The sequence below is a fragment of the Pollachius pollachius genome (genome assembly GCF_949987615.1).
Source record: "Pollachius pollachius genome assembly, chromosome: 15".
Lineage (NCBI taxonomy): Eukaryota > Metazoa > Chordata > Actinopteri > Gadiformes > Gadidae > Pollachius > Pollachius pollachius.
The window spans coordinates 17,162,844-17,190,012 of record NC_136948.1 but is presented as its reverse complement, the minus strand read 5'-3'; the positions used below and the strand labels follow the sequence as shown (position 1 = coordinate 17,190,012).

Below are 27,169 nucleotides of genomic sequence, written 5' to 3'. Positions count from 1 at the left end.
TTGTCGCCAAGTGGCAATGGTCAACAAGCAATTCATTGTCCAATCACTGTGCTAGGGGGCGTGGCTTAAACAGAACTGTATGGGAAAAAACAATAACGCCTTGGGAATCGTTTCACAAGGGCCTTCTGGGCTTTATGGGCTGTACTTCTCCAAGCATCCGCAGGTCACCAGCTTCAGAATGACCATTAGATCCCCCTCCGAGGTTGAAGATGCTGAACCATCACCTCAACAGCTGACGGTTCCTCTCAACCCCTTCAGACACTAACTTTAAATGTGAGCCATGCATCGACATCTGGAACACAGAGGGGAAAAAAAGAATGCCTCATCAAGATTATCTATAATGGGCGCTTCAAGGACGACGATTCAAACGACATGTTCATGAAAGAAAATAGAAAAACCCATAATATAAACAGTGGAAATACCATGAGCATACCACTTACAGGCCTATTAGCAGTTCAGATGAGGACAGGGTCTGTGTATGAGGGAGGAGGAAAAGGTGGTCTTTGTGAGGTGGGTGCAGATAACGAGAGTGTAATTACTCCACCAGCAAGGCCGTGGTAGAGTAATTAACTACTTTAACCTTGCAGAATTTCCTGAGGACGTCTTTCTGCGGTGAGACAAAAGGGGCTCAAAATAAAAAAGGAGCCGACTAGTAATGAATAATACGCCAGGGCGAAAGGTTCCCTGGCAGTGTGAAAGAAAACCTCCATTGTTTTTGTCTCCATTAATTCATTCTAGAACATGCTCTTATTGCCTGGGGAAGACAACAGACCGGGACATGTTTCCATCCAGCTGCCGCAAAAACCACAAAGAGAAAAATGAGAAAAACTCAATAAACACGATCAGATTGTACAGACAGACGCTGGGATGAACGGTTGCTATGGCAACAGCCCCCAGCCACCTTTCTCCAGAAGAAAAGAAAATCCGTCCTGCTGGATGCCAAGGCTGTCGCAGGCTCTTTCAGGGTCCACGTCCACTAAGACCCGGGTTTGGGGGGGGTGTCAGTCGGCACTCACACACCGGTGTCGCTACGCCTGTTTGCAGGTGTAGCTTGAAAGTTCACCACCTTGGCCCTGGCCCAGCCAGACTTTTTCCACAACGTTTTCTATTGTTGATGACGAATGATTACACTGTGTGTGTGAGGAAGGAAAAGGGGGGTGGAGGAGAGGAGCTCCAACAAAGGTGGCCACGGTGGTGTATACGAGGTCGGAGTGATGCGGGGATCTGCGTGGAGCTGTGCTGAGGATTTGAGTCGCACACACGATAATAGATTGCACAAGTAAGACAAGCTATGACACATCCCCCCCCCCCCCTTCCACAGATATACGTTTAGGTCTTCTGTGTCTCTCTAGCTCTCTCTCTTCCTCTTCGAAACCCACCGAAACAAAACCAAACGGCAAATATCTTTAATTCATGTGCAATTCGCTACTGTAATTGGGAGAAGCGCTTCTATTCCCTGTAACTGGGTTATGGAATACATATCCATGCTTCTGTAGGCTTACTCATAATAACTGCTTTATTATTATATTGCCTTCTCTATGGTCATTATAGTCATTTCCACACAAACAAACACACAGAGACACACAGACACGCACACCTACACACATGGTGTTCTTTGAGACATGATATCCTATACGTAGACTAGCAGCACTTTTGGGAGTATTATAAAATAAGCAGGCTTACCAATGTGTTACGTGATGTTTGTAATTCTATTACGCCCACAGATGTGAGCTCAGAATGACCGAAGGGATTGCTTCGTCTGCATTAATAAGTGGAATTATAGCATAGAGTGGGAGACGGGAGGGGGTTAGGTTATGGAAATGACAAGTCCCCATTGTTGATAAGCGGATGTGTCAAGCCGCGTTTGTCTTCATACCATTGTTTGAGTTTCCAATTTATGCATTGCCAAACATGAGGATGGCTTTCACAACTTTTGGACATTTCACAAATATGATGAGGTGTTTTTTTCTTGTGGTGCCAAAATCGAGCAAATCTTACAGGTCACACAAAGGCTTCCATTGAAATAAATATGTGTCCTCAAGTTGTTGGATGCCAAACTGCTGTGTCCTTTGGTTTGGTCTGCCACCATTCAAAACTGGACTTTATATAATGCTACAGGATACTGCTGTATACATGCCATATCATGCCATAACACAGGTCTGTGGACTCCCCCCGGTAGAGGCAGGCAAGTGAGACACGATTCTATTAGGGGGTGTGAGGCCTCATCCTTATAGATTGAAGAGACACTGTTTGAGGCCCACTTTATCCTGACTGCCGACTGTGTTGCAGCAAGGAGTCATCCGTCAACCCTCCACCCTCCTACCGTGAGCCATCCTGCTCCTCCACCTCCTCCACCTCCTTCACCTCCTCCACCTCCTCCACCTCCTTCACCTCCTCAACCTCCTCCACCTCCTCCACCTCCTTTACTTGCCGCTTTTGGGGAAGGAATGCGTGCAGCTTCGCATACTCAAGTGGGCAGGGAACAAAATAAACTGAAAAACTTCCGAATTGCAGGAGTCAACATTGAGCCGAGTTCCTGAACTGTTTCCATTCGATATATAGATACTGCTGGCAGAGGGAGGGGAAGGGGAAAGAGACAGAAAGAGAATGAGGGAAGAGAACGCTTTAGAAAGCTACCTGTTTGAAAGACGTCTAAAAGATGAAAGGGATGATTGTTTGGGGACGAGGCGAGCAGCAGTGAGTTTATAAAGCGTCTTAACAAATATTAGATCTCTGATTGCATGCCGTTAGTGCTTGTTTATCGCCTCCTTTTTAGGATTCAAGGGAGAAAGCCGGCACCCCCAGTGTACAAACTTGCGTTTAAAGACAGCCTATATAAATCACAGAGGTTTCCTGCCCTAGAGGGTATTTCTGATCATTAGCAGATATTTTCCAGCAAAAGCACAGCAGCACGGAACACGAATTCTAATTAGGAAGTCATGCCAAGCAAGTGTAGCTTGTCACTTCCACTCTTCCGGTGTACTTTTCTTGTTTTAGTCGAACACGGTTTGGGTCCTTCTGCGTCATGTACTGGGGGGGGGCTCAGGACAGCTAATGTAGATCCATCAATCACATTTAGATTCATGAAATGAAAGGGATAAATAATGAATGTTTCACCATCAAACTGTTTTCCTTTCAACTTTAACCTCTCATTTTTAATCCAAGCAAGATTTGCTTGGATTAAAAATGTAAACACGTGTCTGCCGGCAATCAATGTCAATGTCACACTACCACCAAGTCCATCGTTGGCCGTGAACAAAAAAAAAGTATCTAAAGATGGTTGGGTCTCATGTACAAGGTCCAGAATTCATTATTGGATCGGTGAGTCCTTAATAGAAAATCATAATAAAAGTGGTAAGGCAAACACAAAGATAGTTGAGGTTAATTTCATTCTCTCCTCCCTCCCTGGCAGCCAAACGGTATCTCTCCCCGCACGCTAAAAAGGAGTAATTGAATCATTTGTGTAGCAAAGGCATTTGAAGGCCACACAATATAAAACCAAAGAGCATCGGAGGCGGAGAAGCCCTCTCAGATGGTTCCTTTAGCATTGGACAGCGGGGTTACGTTGAAGCATAATAGTCTATATATATTCTAGCCGAAGGCCCGTGAGTAGCGGGCAAATCTGGTCGCTTACTTTATTCCCATCATGTATTCATGCCTCATTTAGCCGCAGGCTTAGCTTGACATGCTAAAAGGCGTAAAAATAATAACACCATTTATGTAACTAGTATACATTACAGTGTCTCTTAGAGGGACTGACCATCCAACTTTTTAGAGATGTTGGAGGTATGAAGGAAGAGGGAGAAGACACTGCAGAGTTCAGCAAACAGACAAGGGAGATATTTTGCACACTTAAAGTTTCTACCAGGGTCTGATTTGTTCACCTTCCCTTTCATGGCTTGGCTTACTCCATGGTTCTTTTTTTTCTGAAATAACCTTATCATCCACGAAAATCTTGACATTGGTAAGCGCATCAAATATGAACGCAATTGAAACCCTTTCAAGAGACATCGACCAGCTTTTAAAATGAACATGAATAACTGCAGCCAGCAGCCCTTGCAAAAGCTTTGTAAATGATTTAAAAGTTAGACCGAGAGCACTGCCAATAGTCAGCTCAATGACGTTAATTTAAGTTAAAGTCCCTGTAAAGGATTAGCAAACATGAACAAGTCAAGTGAAATCCATAAGGAACTCAAAAGCTATTTGACTTGCACTTACAGCGGCTCTGGTAATTCTGAGTGCATGTATTACATGCACTGCCTGTGACTTACTACACAATGACATTCATTACATTCCGGCTCCTACGCCCAACTCCTGCATGTATGCATGCAAACAATCTTTAAAGAAAACACTGAATGACACAACAAAAAATAACATAATCTCTCAGAGTTTACACCATTGAAGAGATATAAAATACACAGAAAAGCTTTGATCTGTAAACACTGCAACATAGTATGACAATCATTAGTAGTCTAATTTGGAAAAGTAAGAGGAATAACAATTAGACTGAAGAAGTAGGAAGATAAAGACAACAATGGATCCATTTATACGGCCTGTTATCTTGAAGCGTCGAGCGGTGACGTTACCCTCCCTTGCGGTCCCTTTGGATGTGTATTTTGTTAACTTATGTTCTTTATTAATGATTTGTTTGTAATTCAGCAGTCGCTTTTTATCTCCAGGGACTAAGTGATTTTCTGGTATTTCTATTATTGGCGTCTTGCTCAACGATGCCGACCAGCCATGCTGGATTCATCGGGGATCCACCCAACCAAGTTTTTTCCGGCGTCAAACAGGTCCCTTGAGAGTCAAATACCCTTTATTTGATTTGGTGAGGCAGGGTGTCAACAGGTACGGGACATGATGGAACTACGTCCTATACACTACGTCAGGTCCTCTGACACTGAGGACCGACTGTCCATCTTCTTTGAACCTCCCATCCATCTTCCACCGAATCACTTAGATGAGGGTGTGTGTGCGCATCTGTGTGTGCGCATGTGTGTGTGTGCGCGTGTGTGTGTGGGTTTGTGTGCGCGTATGTGTGCATGACTCTGTGAGAGAGTGGGAGAGAAATGGAGAGACACCTATAGGGGTCAGAGAGGGTACGTTCATTGCTGCTCTTTTAGTGTTCATTGCTGCTCCTTTTGTGTGTGTGTGTGTGTGTGTGTGTTTCGATGGACGTGCATGTAGAGGGATTTGCTCTGTGCCCAACTCCAAGGTCCAATCCAGTGCATGTATTACTCGTGGTCAGTTAAATCGGGACAGTGGGACTAGGAGATGGTATTGAAAATAATTGTGTCGCATATTAAGATTGGAGGAAGGGGGGCTGTTTATTATATAATCTAACGGGCCCTTCACTTAGAGCCTGACCGTGAGTACACCACAAGCAGTTGCGTATCACTTCACACACGTGGGGGAATAGAGCACCAAGATGCCATCTAATTACTTATGTATTGTTGTGATCTTTCTTGCTACCTAGCTTGGAGATGCAACACTTAATTGGTTATGCTTGACCTTTGTTGCAATAAAGTAATGGAGAAACCTCCTCAAAATCAAGTTGCCCAAACGGCAAAGCAATTACAAGTAAAACACTAATTTAAAGCACCACCTCTATCAAATAAACAACGATGCATCTGGCTCACTCATCACCTCTGGTATATATAGAGTCATCAATCGTCATCGTCACTAGAATAGATAATGGTATTGTGAGCAGAATTACCAACAAGATATTCTGCGTGATACGTGCTAGCATTTTCTGGCGACATTCATTCATTGAAAAATGTATTGTCTATCAAAACAAAATAAGGCTAGTCTTTCTTTGTTAATGAAATGTGTCCATTCATCAAAAAACTGCCAACGTCATCGATAAAGCTAAACACATGTCCATTGAGAGGCTTCAACACTGGTGCCCCCTTTGGTAGTTGGGGAGTGCCCATTACAGTGTTAACCAGAAGGTTGGTACTTTTCTCCCTAGACCAGGATATAGATTTGTACGCCATTGTCGAGGATGTTGCTAGCACAATGCTGCCATCCAGTGGAATAGTAGAGGTTGTGTCTGGATCTTTTAATGCCGTCGTCTTGATATCCCTTGAGAAAAAAATGATTGTTTTTCATTTATACTACAGTTGGAATATAGTTTATTCAATGGCAACGGTTGGATCGCGGGCAACTATTACTGTAAGGCTGGTAGCCTATACTAGTAGATCATTTATTAACCACCATGAATGGCATCTCACAAGCTGAAATAGCGACAGCAGGTAGAACATGATTTGGGACTTGTGGTATCCCATGCGTACAGCCATTTAATTGCAGCTGGTACTACCTCCTCCTTGTATGCTTTTCTATTTAGCCCAAAACCTTTTTGTTAGCGATTTACATAATCACAACAAATAAAGTTCCTTGAGAGATGCAGCACCTTGAGGAAGCCATCAAACTAATTGTGGTTTAATTATGCTTACACGGAGGCTCAAATCGCCAAATCATCAGAGAAATAAAGACACACACATTACTCCCGTTTCCATGACGCTGCTGTTTCTGCTCTAATTTGTCCCCTCTTCCGCCAGCTCTACCTGAATCATCGCCTCCCCTCGTTCCTCATTAGTTCAATTTGACACAATTCTTATGCTTACCACATTACCGAAACACTGCTGGACACATTAGATTCCAGCGGTAGGTAAAAGATCACCCCCCCCCCCCCCCACATTGTGAGTGTAATGATTAATTGTTTGGACCCATCCCTCCCTTACCTTAATACGAGCAACAAGCCTTACCTAAACGAAACACTGTGGCTTTCTTATAAACACAGCCCACAATGTGGGGACACAATGTGTCCCCACCCCAACCCTTCTTCGCCCCATTTGCGAACACAACTTTGTACACAACATGGAGTCTAATTGGATTTCGCCAAGGGAGATTTGCATAAAAAGGACAGGCAACAACAGACTGAAGGCTGCATTTTGATCTTCTCTGGAAACTAATAAGTGAAACATTTTTAATGGATTTCAGCCGCAGCTCCATAGGGACAGTGCAAATAAACATAATTTCAAAGGAATTCAATACGAATGTGGAAGGAAAACATATAAGCAATCACAACGACCAAATCTGTTTGTCCTCAGGGTCAAAGGGACGCACCCGTCTATCGCTCAAATAGATAAGTAAGAGAAGTCTTTTAAAAAACGCTTGCTAATTTTGCATGCCAAATGTATTAATGCTGTAATTAATGAGCCATTACCGCAGGCTTGATGTCGTCTTTATGATGCAGATCACCAAGCCATTACGGACTGTGGAGCTGCATTCACAGCTTTTTGGTAACAACAGATGCCGCCATCCTAAGTGTTTATAGCTAGGCACTCAGCAGCAGAAGCTAACGCCGTTGAAGATATACTGTATGTTGCATGAAACAAACAAGTTTGGTATAGAAACGAGGTTTGAGATGCTCATGAAATAAACATCCCGTAGTGATTCACAGGCTAGTCATCAGATATTTCATCTATAGATTTCAAACTTAGAAAAAGTACACTTTCAGTTGTAAATCACAAACCCTATATTCCACTACAAAACGCTCAAAATAACTCATACATTGCATTTAAACACAAGATAAAAAAAAAGAAACACAACATACTTAATAAGCCTGAGTGTCCCACCTCATACAATGCAGATCCTCATGGATCTGCACGGTAACAGCCTGGGGTTCCTCTCACCACCTGGCAGGGCTTACACACATCCAGGGGTGGTGTAAAGAGGGTGGACCGTCCCCACACTAACCGCTGCTGCGTCCACCCGACTCTTCTGGAGCGGTGGAGCGGAAGACGCTCCTTACAGGTCCGACACACCATTTGTCAGACGGCAGATCGACCGACGTGGCAGACTTTGCCGGGAGCTCAGGTGCCTTTGACAAGCTCCGTTGTCGAAGTGTGTGTGTGTGTGTGTGTGTGTGTGTGTGTGTGTGTGTGTGTGTGTGTGTGTGTGTGTGTGTGTGTGTGTGTGTGTGTGTGTGTGTGTGTGTGTGTCAGAGATTATCCTCACATCTTCTTGGCCCGCTTGCGGGGCCTCTGGTTGAAGACGGGAGAGGCCTCCATCAGGGAGTCGGGCGAGTGGGAGGCGTAGCTGCCGTCGGAGGCCGCCGCCGCCCCCCCGCCCGTGGGCGAGGGCGCCATGGCGCCGCCGGACTCGCTCATGGTGGACATGGGCCCGCCCTCCTCAAACACGTCCCCTCCCAGGTGGTGGGGGTGGGGGTGGGGGTGGTTGGCCGCCTGGCCCTCCTCGCCGTCTTGGGGCTCCATCTTCACGTGTGGCCAGAGAGAGGGGCTGCCGCCTCGGCCGGCGCCTTCAGAGAGAGGGGGGGGGGCAGGGGGTTATGGGACTGCTGTACACGAGGAAGGAGGCCTTCCAGAGTGTTGGGGGTGTGCCTCTTGGCCAGTAGGAATGCCCTTTAGAATTGGGCATGCACGCATTCTCTAGGAGTGTGTATGGCTGGGAGGCCTATTTCTGACACATGAAATACCTGATAGCATCATGAAAGGACTGCATGGCTAATTACTGATCACCTCTCCCTGTAGATTACACTTGAATGTAGGGCTGCTCGATTATGGAAAAAAAATCATAATCACGATTATTTTGGTCAATATTGAAATCACGATTATTCAAACGATTATTCTTTTGAGTTTGAAAACATGATATATTTATTCAGTATGTCTCTCTCAAAAACACTTTGTCACTGAGAACTTTGAAATTCCGATTTAAAAAAAGACACAAAATGGTCCAAAAGAAAATGTTCAAATCTTAAATAATTTACAGACATGTATCCAGCTGCACTTGCAACATAAAATAAAATAAATAAAAATCGATTATTACGAAATCGAGATCGAAATTCAATTAATCGACCAGCCCGACTTGAATGTGGACCAATTGGTAATCCCTACTCATCAACCCTCACATAAAAACATTAAAAACTATTCCTGTATTCAATAGTCAACCAATGCCTACGTGTATCCTAGTAGTTCCAAATGGGATTTTGTCTTTCATTCTGGATGGAAGAGCGGAGAGGAGAGAAGCAGTCCCATGGTTCTCAGAGCTGCTCAGAGGCACGCGGGGGGCCGGCCCGGCAGAGCTCAGAGGAAAGTGTTCCGCCTCGTTTTAACAGCAACAGCCCAGCATGGCGGTCTGACTGCGAGAGGGAAGTGGGAGATCACTAGAACGGTGGTCCAAACGGCAGGGAAGGTTATGGTGAACCACCAAAGCCACTCGGTCAGACACATGACCTGGCTGCGCACTGGAGGTTTTTGGAGCATGAAAGAAGACACCATCCCCTCCCCCTGCCTCCAGATTCCTCTCGCTCCCAACTATTCATCTCCTTGTGCCTCTACCTCTACCTCTCCTTCCTTAATTAAAATTACTCTGTGTGACAACTGATGGCCAACAAGAACAAATATACGCGCAATCCTCACCCGAAGCAATCGATTTTTAATAATAAGCAGCAATAGCACTTTTGTTCGATTGTCTTATTTTCCCCATTGCGCATTATGGTGGGACGAGAGTGTGTGTGCGTACGCATTGTGTACCCATAGGGGAAGTGTGTGAGCTATACCTTCTGTGGTTTGTAATCCATATTTCCTTTGCATGTATCGGATGTGGAATGGAAGACACAGTAATGAATTTTCCACCGTTCTGGACCCAACATTTATATATCTGCAGCTCATTAAAACTGGCCATTACCCGTACAACTGCTGCACATTTCCCTGAACACTTGCACAATGCTGATTGCATATGTGGACTCTCAGGAGGGGCTGAATGGGACACTAGATACGCATGTTTCAATGGTCAATAAAGTATTGATCCAATAATGCATCTTATACTGCCAATAAAGTCTACCACATTTGCCTGTAATGTTAACATGTATCATTATATTCATCTAGAATTCTACTACTCTTTGTGTAAAGATATATCCACCTAGATATTTTTGTAGTTTTAATTCCTGTATGTATGTATGTATGTATGTATGTATGTATGTATGTATGTATGTATGTATGTATGTATGTATGTATGTATGTATGTATGTATGTATGTATGTATGTATGTATGTATACATACATACATACATACATACATACATACATACATACATACATACATACATACATATATATATATATACACACACACACACACACACACACACACACACACACACACACACACACACACACACACACACACACACACACACACATTTATAAATAAATAACAATTTGGCTATTACACCCTCATTTCCCATTTGGGATTAATGAAAATAATGAATAATAACTAACTGTATTTTAGCACCAATACTCAAACAGTAAGCCCACATGAAGTATTGTGCCACAGCAACCCAATCCAAACGGCGTTTCCCGATGTTCAAACATCAAATGTACCAAACAGTGGGGCCCACCTGAGGCGTGTGGGGAGGGGTCTCCGTCCAGGCCCGCGGGGAGCCTCTCGCCGTGGGCCCCGAGCACACCGATGGGCAGGGCCTGGTCCCCGGAGGCCGGGTCCGCCTCGGGCTCCTCGCTGACGGGGAAGGAGATGTCGCTCAGGGGCTCCTCCTTGATTCGCGGGGGCTTGGAGTCCTCCAGGGCCTTCTCCGGGTTCACCAGCCGCTCGTACTCCTCGGACAGGTCCTTGCTCACCTGGGGAGAGAGAGGCCCCCGGGGTGAGTGCTACTGCCGGGAGAGGGAACCCAGGGGAGAGAGAGAGAGGCCCCCGGGTGAGTGCTACTGCCGGGAGAGGGAACCCAGGGGAGAGAGAGAGAGGCCCCCGGGTGAGTGCTACTGCCGGGAGAGGGAAGTGAACCAAGACCGCCGTCCTGTGGGTCACATATGACCGTTTACTGGAGGTAAGGTCCATGTAGAAAATTCAGACACAATTCCTACATGTTTCTGAATCAAGCCCGATGATGCACATTTAATTGTCTACGTAGATGCATCAGTGCTCACGTTGTTTCTCAGAATTTTAAATGTATACACAGTATGATTTGAGGCATAGAAACTAACGGTATTATATCAATGAGCAAGCAAACTATTGACTCGTTCTTCCGACCTGGACTCTGACTGGCACTGGCACAGTAGCCGTGTGCAAACCCGCAATACTTAAAACCACATCCGACCCGTGTTCCGACAGTAGCGCGAATTACATTCCGCACCCGACCAGTCCCACTATAAATTGATATCGACACCCGACCCGCACCCGATGGAAAATTAGACACATTAGATGGGAAGCCGGGGAATTACGCTATCTGGTGCTCGCCGTGGTTGTTTCGTTTGCTGTGCAAAAGAAACACATCAACCACTGTTGACGGTTGCAGGACTCTGCTTCAGGTGGCATCAAGGGCTTTCCACACGGGAGGCGTTTGTCGCGCCTGCTAATGCATTCTCAACGGAGAGGCGAGTGGGCAGAGAGGAGGCGCAGCGTCCCGTCAAGTGGCACGACAAGCCATTTTATGGGAAAAGGTGCATTTCCCCATAATGTCTTTCAAATGACTTATAACTAACAGAAGCAAGCTTGCGAAGAGGATAGGCAGCAAGCCAGTCGGGTACCCAGTTTGTTTCAGCGCACGGGCGAGGTTCGCTTAAACAAACACCGCGTGACATCACTCAGGTTCTACTCGCCACATAAAAATAAATCCACGCAAGTTTTAGTAATTTTAGGAGATAGGCCTGCACGTAAGTTACACAAATTGAAAAACTCATAGGCCAAGTTGGATGGGGGTTCGAAAATGTAATACCTCGTCAGATGATGTTTATTACTTTTTAATTGCCTTAATTTGGGCTATGTTCATTTACTACCTTTTAATACCTTTAGCATACCTTTAACCCCGCAGAAACCCTGTATCCCCCATTACCCCTTCCATTGATCCACCATTACCCCATCGATTGATCCACACCATCGATTTATCCACCATTACCCTGTTGATTGATCAACTATTACCCCGTCGATTGGTCCACCATTACCCCGTCAATTGGTCCACCATTACCCCATCGATTCATCCACCATTACCCCGTCGATTCATCCACCATTACCCCAACGATTGGTCCACCATTACCCCGTCGATTGATCCACCATTACCCCAACGATTGGTCCACCATTACCCCATCGATTGGTCCACCATTAGCCCGTCGATTGGTCCACCATTACCCCAACAATTCATCCACCATTACCCCGTCGATTCATCCACCATTACCCCGTCGATTGGTCCACCATTACCCCATCGATTGATCCACCATTACCCCATCGATTGATCCACCATTACCCCAACGATTGGTCCACCATTACCCCAACGATTGATCCACCATTACCCCAACGATTGGTCCACCATTACCCCAACGATTGATCCACCATTACCCCAACGATTGATCCACCATTACCCCAACGATTGATCCACCATTACCCCAACGATTGATCCACCATTACCCCAACGATTGGTCCACCATTACCCCGTCGATTGGTCCACCATTACCCCAACGATTGGTCCACCATTACCCCATCGATTGATCCACCATTACCCCAACGATTGGTCCACCATTACCCCGTCGATTGGTCCACCATTAGCCCGTTGATTGGTCCACCATTACCCCGTCGATTGGTCCACCATCACCCCGTCGATTGGTCCCTCTGCTCACCTGCAGCATGTTGCTGTGGTAGTCCTTGATGCGCACCTGCCAGAAGCGCTGCAGGCTCAGCACGCTGCCGATGCCCACCTCGTGGAACACCTGCTCCACCACGTCGGGGAAGGGGCTGGCGCCCACACGCGCCTCCCGGTCCACGGCCACGCGCAGCAGCCGGCTGAGCCGCAGGTAGTGCTCGTGCACCAGGTCGGTGAGGGTCTCCAGGACGCTCTCCTGGGCCGACTGGAAGCCGGCGTGGGCCAGCACCGTGGCCACCGACTGGTAGAGCAGCTGCCGGCAGGACGGCCAGCTGAGCTCCGTCACCGGCTCGCCTTTGCCTCTGAGGAGGAGGGAGACAGGGGCGAGAGAGATGGGATATAACATTATTTTAGTTTTTCTGGATTTAATAATAATAATACTACATTTTATTTGTAGAGCACTTTACATTTGAATGTAAATAGACTTATACAAATTTATTATATATATATAATTTAATATAATATTATCCATGCATATTTTTGGAGCCAAAAGAATTAGCCCAATGGATCCATCTTTCCTGGGTCCCATATGGGGGATCCTATTCCAAACAGTGAGGTTGAATACTTTCAGGATTCTCAAATCAATCTTTCAAGATAAGTACTTCCTAAACATGAATTCAGCTGGATCCTGTTTCTACCGCGTTGAAACAAATGTGTAAATGTTTTCAACCAGGAGCGTCGCTAGCAACTGAAAACATTCAGGGATGTAGAGCAGAAGTTAGAGCCCTTTTAAGACCGGGTTTCCGGGGGTTTCTCCCCCGAGAAAATTTGAAAATCGGGCTGATGAACATGCAATTGTAACGTAGTTTGAGAAGTAAAGGAAAGACCAATCGTCATGTGTCTGACTCACGTCGGGGCAAGCCTACTGAGTAGGTTAATGTTTATGTTAAGGATAGGAAAGTGCACCACATACACCAGCAGCCAAAATGAGACTAGATTAGAAAAGCCTGTAGCCAAATAAACACTGTCATGCAGCTACACCGATGTCAAGTGGACCGGGTTGAATTGACTGCGGGTCTCCTGAATCTGTGCAAACTAGAGCAGCACTAAACAGCAATATCGACAAGATGCGCTATGCATAGAGAATCAAATTTGCAACAAATGATTCTAAATCTACACGTCAGAATTTTGCGGTTTTCACTGGCTACAATATTGCATCTGTCAGTTGTCAAATTTGCTGAAAAAAATGTTAAACTTCAATAAGTGTTCATAGTCAACTTACTAGTAGCCTGGGTGCCTAAAGCGTGGAACAAGCTCGATACGGAGCGGTTGAAAAACTCCTTAAAAAAAAACTGTGTGTGTGTGTGTGTGTGTGTGTGTGTGTGTGTGTCACTCTGTTCGAGCCTGCACAAGAGTGGGGGCGCTCAGTCACTCCCCTCTAGACAAAATCGAATTGGTTGCGACGTTGACAGATTGTATGTGTTGCGTGTGTTGAGTGAGTGAGAAATTGCGGTTGCACAGCTCAGGCTGCCGGACAGCGCTGCACGGAACTTTTATAGCGCAATATTGTTATCCCGCAGTAATCAGCCCGGCGGGCCAGAAACGTTAACGGCCCACAGGGAATTCTCCCAACTCTCCCGATTACCACACCGCCTGTATGTGTGTGTGTGTGTGTGTGTGTGTGTGTGTGTGTGTGTGTGTGTGTGTGTGTGTGTGTGTGTGTGTGTGTGTGTGTGTGTGTGTGTGTGTGTGCGTGCGTGCAGGCGTTATTCGATTGCCTGGTAAACATGTATGGTAATATTCATACTGGTTTAAATAATACATTTGATAGTATTTCCCATCGTTGCTGAGTAAGAGTTTTGTTCGAAAGTTCAGTGATAGAAACAAATAAAAGCCTGGGCTATTGAAGTTTTACGGTACCACTGTCATGCACCTACCCGATGTCAAGTGGACCGGGTTGAATTCACTGCGGGTCTCTCTTCTTATATCCATCTTACCAAAGATATTTAATTACTGTCCTTCTCAACACTCTCTGATCTCACTAACAGGCTAGCAGAACGAAACAGCAATATCGACGAGATGCGCTATGCATAGAGAAGAAAGAATACCGACGTTCAAATTATTCTAAATCTGCCCATATATGGACACGTCAGAATTTTGCAATTTTCACTGGCTACAGTGTTGCATCTGTGGCTTCTGGTAATGCAACCACAAAGAAGTATACTCTACGGGGCTATTTTCATCATCTTTATGTTTGTTTGTTTTATTTTTACGGCACAGCTATCCGGGGCTATTCCCAAAAGATCCGGGGCTATAGCCTCGAATGCCTAGGTCTAACGACGCGCCTGTTTTCAACTATGACTCACATACTGTATATTGGCTGCTGCTATGCCGCAGTAGCCTGGTCTATCAATATTAACAAACAGGGAACAAATGAAAGCAGTTGTGTTGCACCAGACTACTGGAGGTTGCAGCATCATCAGAGGAGGAGGAGTGTTGAACAAATGGGTCATACTACGGGGTCTTACTAAGTTATTGGGTCACTCTGTGCCTCGGTAACTAATTCTAGAGTGTTGTTGGGTTACATAAAGGGCCTAGTATCAAGGTTTTGTCGATATCGCTCGGTCCTTATGATCCCAGTACGACTCACATATAGAAATCACTTTCAGGATCGCTGTGGTGAAGTTGGAAGGGCTGCCGAGGGGCTTTGCTGTCCAGGGGCAGGAGGTCGTCTGGCATGGCTGGTGGTGTCGGGGGTCGAAGGGGAAGGTTTGTATCGGCCTCATCGAGTCTGTTGCCGCCCTCAGAGGTTGATAAGCCCTGCGTCTGGGCAGCTGTCAGCAGGCTACGGAGGCGGCGGACATGCTGGCACAGCTGTACTGTGTGAATGGTGAGGCTGCAGGGCTCAGACGGGATGTCCAGCATTGTGGTGGGTCGGGGGCGCTGGGCGGACGGTTGGTGGAGCGGTGGGTCCTGCACCTCCACGGAGCGAAACTCGCGCTGTAGCAGGTCAAAGGAGCTGCGGCTAGGAGGGGCGGCAGCCGGTCCCGGTATCTCTCCCCAATACCTCATCATGTTGACTGGTTAAAGATACAAACAGGTTTTTTATCAAAAAAACATCACATAAACATCACGTTGTATTCCAACATCCCAAGATGTTGGAATACAATACACTTTAATAGCTGTCCCTAATTTACAAACAGTTGCATCTAGAAGTTTAGCATTGGTATTTATTATTATACTTTTATATATATATATAAAGATAGTGTATTCAACCAAAGTAAATTAACTTACATCTTTGAAACTGTGAATCATGGAGTTTTGTATGAACGACACAGAACCGCAGCTAGAGTCCTTCTAGCAAAACACTTCGGGTGAACAACCCTACGCCTAGATATTGGTTCCGCTAAGTAATAAAGTAAATCACATGAAATGTTGTAAACATCAATTCATCGTGAATATTATTTTAGATTTATATGCATATCATTAAATTAAAAGCATGTATATATCTGTATATGATTCCTCAATTCAAAATTGCTAATTTTGCGATTTAGGACCCGGACACTTTTACTAGAGAACCAAATAAACATGGCGGACTCCTCGCAGTCAGAAGTGCATGAAAATATTGCAGAACAAGAAACCCACTCTGCCATGGAAACTAACGAGGCCGTGAATACTGATAATTGTGTCGTAAAGGAATCAAATCGTAATCAAGAAGAAAAAGAAGTTGATGACACTTTTAAGATACCAGCTCTTTTTGCAGCACCGTCCCTCGCCATCAAGCGCGGTGTTCCTCCTTCCAAGCCAGTGCTCGAACCAACCCACTTTAAGAGTGAGAAGGATGAACGCAAAGTTGAAGACGAAATTCCTCGGGGTCCAAGTTCGAGTTCTGTAAACGAAAGCAAGTCTCCAAATACAGATCAAGAAGATGGCGATATGGCATCCGTCCAGGAGAAGGTGGTCGCACCTGGGAAAACCAAGGAAGCGGGACCAAGGATATATCCAGTCAACGGTCCACCTGCTGCTAAATTCAAGCCTCACCCCCCGATCCCATACACAGAGCCACTGTGGGGAGGAATTGCGTCAGAGATTCCGTATGAACTCGAAATCTTGAAGAACGGTGCTATTTTGGACACATTACCTCTCTCACACAGCAGTTACTTCGTAGTCGGTCGTCTACCCGTGTGTGACGTCTCGTTGGAGCATCCCTCCATCTCCAGGTATCACGCGGTCTTGCAGTACCGGGGCCAGTCTGGGGAAGATGGCATTGAGGGCGAGGAGAGAGGATTCTACATTCATGACCTAGGAAGCACACACGGCACCGTTGTGAACAAAATCAAAATTCCTCCAAAGACATACGTCAGATTGCATGTAGGCCATGTGCTAAAGTTTGGCGGGAGCACCAGACTCTTTATTCTGCAGGTAAAGAATGGATCTCTAAGCAATACAATGCTGCCATTTACCTCTACGAGATAAACATTTGCAACTTTATAACCATTCCACAGGGTCCGGAGTTCGACGAGGAGGAGGAGTCGAAGCATACGGTGACAGAGTTGAAAGAGCGCTCCCGCAAGCAGAGAGCAGAGCTCGAGAAGAGGATGATGGGAGAAGGCTCTGATGATGAGGAGGATGAGGACATGGACGTCAAGGAGGGAGAGATTGAGGGGGAAGGAGCAGGCCACAAGAACCTGGGGAAAGGAAAGAAAGGAGATTCAGGCTGCTCCTGGGGAATGGGTAAGCTTGGAATGCATAATGAATGAGCTACACCTGTGTCAAGTGGCCCTGCGTTGGCTCGTCTACCTATAATGTTCACATTCAGGTTCCCCCAACTAGCTGGCCTTTAGAACCGAGATGGCCGCAGGGTAAGTAAAGCTAATTCAAGAATGACGCTACTAGTTTATACCATCTATCTTTTTTCTTTTTCTTTGTATACATTCTAGATTGTATACTCAGACTGGAAGAAATATTGTTTGTCAAATTGCTTGTATCAAGCCTCCCGCCCACAGACACACAATCCTTTGCATTTACCCTCTCTGTCTGTTGCAGCTGAGGAGGCCGCTCCCGAGGAAGACGAGGAGGAGAACCCGTTTGCCACAGAGTTCCAGGAGGACCAGGAGGCAGCCTACCTGAAGGACCCCAAGAAAGCTCTGCAGGGCTTCTATGACAGAGAAGGTGAGATGAAAAGAGACCAGGGCTCTGGTGTCTGGGACCTCCCCAAAGGGGCGTGGGTCTGAAGAGGGGGGGGGTTCGTTTGAAGTGTTCCTTCACACTCCCAGAGACATGGGATTGACTCCTTTCTTGGGACGGAACTGCATGTTTAACGGTTGTAAAGCCTCAGATTAGAAATGTACAAAGTGTTTGTGTGTGTGTGTGTGTGTGTGTGTGTGTGTGTGTGTTCCTTCAATGCAATGACCTGACACAAAACGGCAACTACGAGTTATTTTGAGCTATGAAAAAAAAGGTATTCCTTGCGTTTGTTCTGAGGCTTGAAAAAATGCAGTTGTCTGATGTGTACATTAACAACATGGCAAAACCCATTAATGGATCATTATTATAACTATTATTTCCCCCTTCAAACCTTCTAAATGGACAACTGTATGTCACTCTTCCGCCTAGGAGAGGAGCTGGAGTTTGAATACGAGGACCAAAACCACGGCACGTGGCTCTGTAGGATAAAGTAAGGACGGAAGAGAAATACATTTGTACTGTGGTGGTAAACTCAATGCTAACATCGTAGGTCTTGGCCACTAGTGTCAGTGTACCTTCATCCAGCAGCCCGTATCCGTACTGTGTACCCTCCAGGCTGCCAGTGGACGATGCTTCAGGCAAGCAGCTGGTTGCCGAGGTGACCCACACTGGGAAGAAGAAAGACGCAGCCATCCAGTGCTGCCTGGAGTCCTGTCGCATCTTGGAGGCCAGGGGCGTGCTGCGCCAGGAAGCGGGTGAGGCGTCCAATCGGATTTGGCCCCTCGGAACAACCTTTCTGAGGAGCCAATAATTGTCAAGCCGAGGCCAAGCGCTTTGTTTTTAAACACACAAGGATTCAAAGGATTTAAAGAAGTGTGTGCTGATAGGTCTGCGCGGATTGTGCGAAAGGAAAAATGGAACGACCAAGAAAAGACTAATAACTAAGAAATATCAAGGGAAAAAATTACCTTCAAAACTTTAAAAACTAAAAACACCTAGAAAAGTAAAAATAAGGATAAGCAAAGATTAGACTTGGACTTTTTAGTTTTGAACTAAATTCATCTTTCCTCTCATTGGCCTCCCTTCCCCTGCCCACTGTCCTCCACACCCCACTGGAACACTCAGTGTCCCGCAAGCGTAGGAAGAAGAACTGGGAGGACGAGGACTACTACGGCAGCGACGACGACACCTTCCTGGACCGCACAGGCGCCGTGGAGAGGAAGAGGAAGGAGCGCATGAAGAAGGCCGGCAAGATCGCAGAGCGGCCTGAGACGTACGACACGCTGGTATGAACTGCACACCCCTCGCCGTTTAGGCTTTTTTTTAAAAGACCGATATTTAAAGAGCATTTTTGTAAGGAAATGAGCCCCCCAAATCAAAAACCATAGTGCCTGCATTCTCCTTTTAGATACACGGATACTTTTGTATCTTTCTTGTTACTCGGTTATAGCCATAGAAAAGTACAACCTCAAGACATTCATCAGGGTCAGTCAGGGTTTACACACGCATTACAGGGAATCAACGGCTTCAGCTTTCACCTCCATTTGTCCTGAGTGTGTTTGTTTCTGTTAAGGTTGCCAAACTGGCAGGTGTGGAGAAAGAGCTGAGCGAGAGCCTAAAAAAGCTCAACGCCGGGGGGAAAGGTAAGTGTGTGTGCGCGCGTCTGTGCGTGTGTGCGTCTGTGCGTGTGTGTTGGGCATGAATGGGTCCATAGGGCGTGCTTTGGGTTCCTTGCCTGTTAGCCAAGCCCTCTATAAAAGTTTTTGTGTGCTGTATAGATTATGATATAGTTGTTATTCGGTTGCTATGAAAATGGACAGAGCCGTATATGCTATTTATTTATTGTTATTTCCCAGTGTAATTGAATGGAATTGAGGCTCAATCAAAAATGCTGCTTTTTATTTTGAAATCCCAAACAACAAACATTTTATGGAAGTAATAAAATATGTTATTGTACACCAAATAGATTACTGAAAGCTCAAACCAAGATGGATAATATATATAGGCCTATTTAATTGTAAATATATTTTAATCTTTAAAAAAGATTCTAATAAAAAGTAATGTCCTACTTAAGTTCCCTTGAGGCAAATATCGCATTCCACGTGAGGCTTTAATAGAGCAACTTCTGCCAAACAGGTGGATTTGTGGAGTACCAGTCAGAACACCACAGTTCCCTAATGGCCGATTCAGGCGTATCTGCTAAAAACCCAGTTCAACCATTCATTTGAATGGGGGTAATGCGTTTAAGCTGCCGCAATAGAATGAACTTTCGGAGAAACGCAACCTAACGTCACTCTGTGATGGTCAATCCCGTAAGCCAGCGATCCGACCGGGAAGACGCCCACTGGGAGAAGAACCTTGTGTACCATGTCGCGTCAGCATTGTAGCATTCGCTGTTTACCGTGCAGCTGGGAAGATGGAAGTACGACAGGTCGCACTCGCAGCCATGTTGTTCTTTCCCGAGCTGCCACGAGGAAGTACGAAGAAGTGAGTCGCCGTGCAGTCGCTTGGCGTTGTATCACAACATGACGTCACACCAATGGGCCATGAAGTGACACTCGCACCCACATCATTGCAGCAGTCTGCACTGAACTATGCAACGTCTGAATTGGTCTGAATCCACCCTCGTAACCCCTACATAATACTCAATGCAGTACATAGTTTAGTGCTCCCCCTAGTGGTTGCCATTGTATCTCTCCATTACCTCAATCCCCCCCTGCTCCCCCCGGACCCTCACTCTTTCTACAGACACCTCGGGCTGCTCCAGCGAGGACCCCCTGGACGCCTTCATGAGCGCCGTGCGCAGCGAGGCGGCCATGGACGCGGTGGAGCGCCGGAAGCTCCACGTGCACGTGGCCGACCTGCGCAAAGAGATGCAGAGACTACACAAGCTGGTGGAGCTCACCAGGCCGGCCCAGCTGCCCTCCCTGCAGCCCAGGTGAGGGCCCCCAGGGCCTGGCCCCCAGCACCCACAGATGCTGGGGTCGAACCCCCATCCCTGCAGTCTGTGCCAGTTAGCATTCCTGAGTTTGATATTTTATTAATAACCCCTAATTGGTTAATAATAGCATGTAGCAATGGTGATAAGACGTTTTTTTTGTTCTGAAAGGTCATTTTTATAAAGGGATTTTGGGGTTTGTGTGCATGAGCTAAATACAGTTGGGATGAAGGGAAACATTTTTTTGCGAAACATTGGGAGAATATTGATTTGCGGTGAAATCACAATGAGCTACGAATACACATAGTTTAAACATTCTCCCGCTTAAGCGTCACTCAAGAATATTTCAATGCTTTTTAGCATTGTAAATATAACTGCGTCATTCAAAGGTCCCATGACATGCCACCAGGTGTGGTGTTATTAGCAGTTACAAACCGTTTTGAAAAATCTGCCCCTTATGACATCGCAGGTGAGCGTATCCACCTAGATGTTTACCTTAGCTGAAGCTTAATTAACCAAATGTCACCGTGATGTGTGCATGGCGGATAGCAGTTCCTCAGATCCACTGAAGCCAAAGAAAGCCTTACCATTGTTTGGGGCCATGAAGGGAGGCACCAAATACAAACTGAAGACCGGTACTATCGGGGTGGGTACAAACGTTTTAGTCCAGTCTCTTATGATTGTCATAATTCAATTATTAGCGTGACCAGTAAATGTATAGTTGTTGTCCTCTGATCATTGTACTCGCCATACCTCAACTGCCTTTCATTTTCATTTCTAAAGCACATCCCTCTTACCCTTCTCTCGTTCTCTCTCACTCTCTATCTTTCTCTCTCTGTCTTTCTGTCTTTCTGTCTCTCTCTCTTGTAGAAGTTGCCCCCTAAACGCGCCAACCTTCCATCAGAGCTCTTCAACATGAAAGGCGGAGATGTGGAGGAGGAAGAGGATGAGGAGGACGAGGAGGAGGAGGAGCGAGCTGTAAAACTTCAGGAGAAGGTGGACAGCAGTAAAGACAGCGGCGGCGGCTCTCCGACCCCCGCGGAGCCCCAGGCCTGGTCCCCCGCGGGTACTGCAGAGGACGAGCAGCCCGCCTCCTCCCTGCACAGCGACGGTGAGAAGGGATGGAGAAGGCGCCGTGCCCAACGCCACCAGGGCTCCGACGATGCACCTCTTTGATTTGGAGGATTAGCATGGGGTAGTTTGTGTGTGCTGGAGAGGGTCCATGTGATGCTGTACAGTTTAATTACAGGCTCTTCTTGAAGGCTGCTCTATTTCAACTTTACCTTTTTGAATTGAAATGGTTAATAACTCGTAAACCCCTCCTTCTTTTTATTACTGCCACTGGGTGGCAGTAGTTATGAAGCACACGGGCATCTTGCTTGAGATGCATGACCTTCCTCAAACTGAATGACTAAACAAATTATTCATTACAAAAAAGGTCCACTTCATTTCCTGTTTAATAAAATGTATCTGTTTAGCCAAACGACAAACAAAGCCATTATTTCTTGATAGTAAGGTTAAAATATGTATACGCCGATCTATTGTCGTTGGGGTTAAATATGTATACGCCGATCTATTGTCCTTCATTCAATGTCTTTCATGTTAATATTATTTTCTATCAGAGCACCGAGACAAGCCGAAGGCAGAGGAGAAGCGACGACCTTCCGTCAGCCCCAAGATGGCTCCCTCTTCAAGTCCTGGTGGGCATTTCTTTTTTGATAGGGTTATTCATTCATTCATTTTATGTCATTATCTGCAGCTTAGCAATATTGGCCCTCATGCAACTGCTCCGTCCGTCTCTCACGGTCTATTGCTGTCTCTGTCCCTCTCTCTATCTCTCTGTCTGTCTCTCCCTCTCCGTCCGTCTCTCTCGGTCTATTGCTGTCTCTCTCGCTCTGTTTCTGTCTCTGTCTCTCTGTTCCTCTGTCTGTCTCTCTGTGTCTCTGTCTGTCTCTCCCTCTCTGTGTCTCTGTCTGTCTCTCTCTCCTTGCCTCTCTGTGTCTCTGTCTCCCTTCCTCTCTGTGTCTCTGTCTCTGTCTCTCCCTCCCTCTATGTGTCTCTGTCTCTCCCTCCCTCTCTGTGTCTCTGTCTCTCTCTCTCTCTCCATCCCTCTCTGTGTCTCTGTCTCTGTCTCCCTCTCTGGTTCTCTGTCTGTCTCTCTGTCTCTCCCTCTCTCTCTCTGTCTCTCCCTCCCTCTCTGTGTCTCTGTCTGTCTCTCTCCCTCCCTCTCTGTGTCTCTGTCTCTCCCTCCCTCTCTGTGTCTCTGTCTGTCTCTCTGTCTCTCCCTCCCTCTCTGTGTCTCTGTCTGTCTGTCTCTCTCTCCCTCCCTCTGTGTCTCTGTCTCTCTCTCTCTCTCTCCATCCCTCTCTGTGTCTCTGTCTCCCTCTCTGTGTCTCTGTCTGTCTCTCTGTCTCTCCCTCCCTCTCTGTGTCTGTCTCTCCCTCCCTCGGTCTGTCTCTGTCTCTGTGCCTGTCTGGCCCCAGCCTCGGGAGAAGGAGGAGAGACAGCGGTGCAGCCCAGTCCAAAGAGGAGTGGCAGAAAGAAAGCGCTGGGACCCAGCAGGGTGAGCCCTTCTTGCCAGGCCTTGTCTGTTTGAATTCATGTCACGCACCCTGACGCCCCCGCCACCCCTGTCTGTGTTGCGGTCAGCCGGCCAACGCACAAGTCAACCAACCTTTAACTCCGGACGATGGATGAATGGATGAATATTTTACTGTCTGCAAACTCGTCAACTTATTTTCGCCTTCACAGAACACATGAAACAAAATGAATCAAAAACAGCGAAGGATCAGTGGAGCCAGTGCCATAAACACTAACATTAATAAGGGGGGATTTTTGGTATGTAATCTCCAACCGTTTTGTAATTCTTCTACATTTTTTCTTCCCAAGCCCCCGGTGACTGGACCGTACCCAGAGGACGACCCCGATTATTGTGTCTGGGTCCCTCCCACAGGTAGGAACAGGGTTTCGTTGACCGCTTCACACCCAAACCCAGGAAACATCTCCTGACAGCGTGTTTGTACTACTCCTTTCCGTTGGTCGGAGTAGCGGTCAGAATCACATGCATGTTTGTAAGAGCCAATGGTTGACGTCTAACAACGATGAATTGCCTTGGGAGAAATGCCGGTTGATATGGGGAGCATAATCTCTTGACATTGATTACGCTGTGTGATCCACTGGATGTCAATCTGAGAGGAAAACACAATCTGGGAAAACGGCTTGAAGTAAACCGCCTGAATGGTATTTATTTTTACATCATCAGGGCAGGAAACGCAGTTCAAAGTGACTTCAAAGTCACTTTGAAGGATAAGAGTCAAAACTGCCAAAATGCCATTTGGGTTCAGCGGCAAAAGAAAACCCCCATAGTGCTTTGCCTCCCGGGTGGAACTCGACTACCGTAATGAGTAGGTCCCCGTGCACTCGGGGCCGGGGAGAGAGAACGCCGTGGGGCCGGCCATGTTGGCGGCGTGCGGCCGGAGGTGCGGGCATGATGCCCAACTCTGCCAACCTAAAGGGTGGAATGCTGCCGGCCACACCTGTTGTCTCACCTGCCATGAATTCAGTGACGCATTAAAGGAAGTAAAAGGGTGACACGGCTCCTCTTGTCTCCGCAGGTCAGAGTGGAGACGGCCGCACCCACCTGAACGAGAAATTTGGCTACTAGAGGGAGACCATTGCGACTACGGCACTTTCTTTCCTCCATTCTTTTTTTCACCATGAACCCAAAGCAAGGGAATCGTCGGCACTTAGGGAGCGCCGGTGGGGTCCACCCCTCGGCCCCCCAGGTGCGGAGAGAAGGGCCTCTTCGAGATGAGCTTACACCTCATTTACGGACGCCAAGCAACATGTCACCGATTTGCAACCTTATTTAAATGATATATGGCGATAAACGATTGGACCTGCGATCTATGGATCCTTTCTCGACTCCGATAAAGCGGGTCGGAAGTCCAGCGGGTCCAGAAATACTTAAGTGGATGTTTTGTGCCTGCACATTGTAGGACATTGGAAATGGTGTAAAGCGCTAACCCTTTAAGGGGCCTGACAGGAACGAGGAAGCGGCGATCTGGCGTGTTCCACATCATCTGCCATCCCACCCAGCAGCAGGTCATTCAAACTGTACTTTAACCCCCCCCAACTGTTTTGTAACAGTCTAATAACCACTGGCCACTCTCGATGTATATCACTACCGCTTGGTGTGGTTAGGCAAACATGCTCCCCCATATAGTGCCCAATAGAGTGCAAACGAAGGGCCGTAAAGAACTTTCCTTTATCTATATGGGTACGGCACTCGCTTGCCATGAACTATATAACCACACTAGCCTTGTTGTATGTCACCAAGAAGCAGGCAGTCCCATCCTACCAACTGATCTCTGTTCAGATTAAAGAGGCTCTCTGCCGCACCCATTTCAGCTTAATCCACCTGACATCCAATCTGGATCCACACCCCTACTTGGCTGCTCTAGAAGTTTTTGGCATGACCTTTTTTTTTTTAAAGGAGAGTGCATAAAAGAGAGACAGGAGAGGGGAGGCGGGGTGTGGTGGTAGATAAAGTGAGCATTGAAGCAGCTTTTCTGACCATCTGGACACTTGGATAGCTTACTGGATGAAACGCAAGCTGATAATGAGTCAAGCTAAGTGTAGTTTATTCTATGCGTGTGTTTGTGTGTGTGTGTGTGTGCATGTATGAGTGTATACACACACACACACACACACACACACACACACTGCCCATCTCTGTACGGAGTACTTTTAACAGGATTGTCTGTAACTGTGACTCAACCTTGTGTGTGTTTGTGTGTGTGCGTGGTATGCTGTCTTAAGGCCAAATCTATACACACAACCATTCTCTTTCCACAGCTTTCTTTTGTTGTATTTTCTCCAACCACATCGCAGCCTGCCTCTGAATTTAAACCATAGTGAAACCATGAAAAAAGCTTTTGTATTTTGTAACCTGTTTAATAAATGTCTGTGTAATTATGTGTTGCATCAGGTTTCTTGATTTTGTTTGAGGTTTATTTTCAGTGCTTCCTGTTGACGCCTGTTTTCAATTGAGTTTGAACCTCTGCTTTGCATCAGTGTCTTTTTATTTCATTCTTTCTGCTTGCCTCTCAGACATACTCTGGGATTTGTGTTAACATTTCTGACCTCCTCGACCTTCACTTTCAGTCCCTCTCTTTGTCCACAGCTCTCAAAATTGTTCTTAGTTTTACATTTCAAGCAAGAATTCACTCAGTCAGAGTCAATCAAGGATTAATATGGGCTCTGCCCGGTTGTTTGTTTTACCTTATAGTTCTACTTATTACGAGGTCACACAATTTGTCACACCATCTTGGCTGCCTGCGCACATACGTTATGAAAGAGACACGCACACTACACAACGGGATAGATTTGTTGCGTTGTAAACAAGTCAGCCGTCATCCTCCTCATAAACAAGGCTATCAAGCACAGGGTTCCATATTTAGCGCTCCAGGAAGCTTCCCGGTCGGTTTCTGAGTAGGGAGATTACATCTTGATGCAACTAAATCAACTGTTGTCCTTGTATAACCAAACCTCAAAAGCCCCCCCCCAAAAAAAACTGCCATGTGTTGCATATAACGATGTTTTGCAGAGAAGTGCGTGACAAAAAAAAACTTGTTTCAGATTAGTTTGATGTGATGCTTCCTAGTTTACTCCTAAGGGTCATTGCTGCCATGATTTAAACCAGAAGGCTTGCCTTTGTTAATGTTCCGGGTATGATTAATCAACAAAGCTCCCCGACTGTAAACAAACAAGTAGAATTTTTTTTTTTTTTTTTTTTACAGAATGTTTTTGTCTTTTAAATAAACCCTTCACCTTCTTGTCTCAATCCACAGTGCACATCTTGTTCTTGTTATGATAAGACAACTTGAGATCATTCTAAATACAGCACCAGCAAAAAGATTTGATTTGGCGTTTTCAGCTTGGGATAGTACCCTGAAAATATACACAAAATGTCCTTCCTTTTGTGTTATAGTTGGAAGAAAATGCTGCAAGAAAATGTATTTCCCGCGATGTTGTATGTAGCATAGCGTGATAGCATACCAATCTGTACTTTCCTTCCAACATTTCTCAGCCCCCTCAAGTCAGGAGATGTCTTGATGTTTTTCAGCACATGGAGTGGGCCTCCATGTTTAGCACCTTGCTTTGTGACTACACAACATCACTTCTATCATTCGAATGACTCAATTGTTGGTGGTATACAATGTTTTTATTGCCAAAGGTGGAGAGAGTGTGAATGTGTGGCTTAACTTAGCGATGAGTGACAGGTTTTCTATCTATCTATAAAACCAAATCCCGGAAGACATGTTAAACAGACGGCCCAAGTTATGATGCATTGAAAATAAGGGGTGTGAACGGTGGATTAACTGTCCCACAAATGACAAGTACTTCATAAACAAGAGGCCAGAGGGCAT

The 27,169-nt window shown here is 46.2% G+C and overlaps 2 protein-coding genes across 3 annotated transcripts; one reads left to right on the top strand and one right to left on the bottom strand.

Annotated features, from left to right (window-relative positions):
• Nucleotides 1-7,913: 7,913 nt before the first annotated feature.
• supt7l (SPT7 like, STAGA complex subunit gamma) lies at nt 7,914-15,971 on the bottom strand. Its single transcript, XM_079752037.1, has 5 exons — nt 15,908-15,971; nt 15,264-15,693; nt 12,651-12,975; nt 10,424-10,661; nt 7,914-8,323 (listed from the first exon to the last, which is right to left on the bottom strand). The coding sequence occupies exons 2-5, from the start codon at nt 15,686-15,688 to the stop codon at nt 8,019-8,021; spliced, it is 1,293 nt and encodes a 430-aa protein (XP_079608163.1). The 5' UTR covers nt 15,689-15,693; nt 15,908-15,971; the 3' UTR covers nt 7,914-8,018.
• Nucleotides 15,972-16,201: 230 nt separating this feature from the next.
• slc4a1ap (solute carrier family 4 member 1 adaptor protein) lies at nt 16,202-25,701 on the top strand (the record flags this gene model as incomplete). Of its 2 annotated transcripts, none has more annotated exons than XM_079752333.1 (14): nt 16,202-17,035; nt 17,119-17,347; nt 17,660-17,785; nt 18,230-18,290; nt 18,416-18,555; nt 18,926-19,086; nt 19,374-19,443; nt 20,549-20,738; nt 21,291-21,384; nt 21,609-21,849; nt 22,361-22,438; nt 23,222-23,301; nt 23,628-23,691; nt 24,353-25,701. In XM_079752333.1, 14 exons carry the CDS (start codon nt 16,202-16,204, stop codon nt 24,400-24,402), a joined length of 2,418 nt encoding a protein of 805 aa, XP_079608459.1. In that variant the 3' UTR covers nt 24,403-25,701. The 2 variants fall into 2 exon arrangements, with proteins under 2 accessions (XP_079608459.1, XP_079608460.1); XM_079752334.1 differs by having other exon boundaries at nt 16,210-17,035; nt 21,288-21,384.
• Between the last annotated feature and the right edge of the window lie 1,468 nt (nt 25,702-27,169).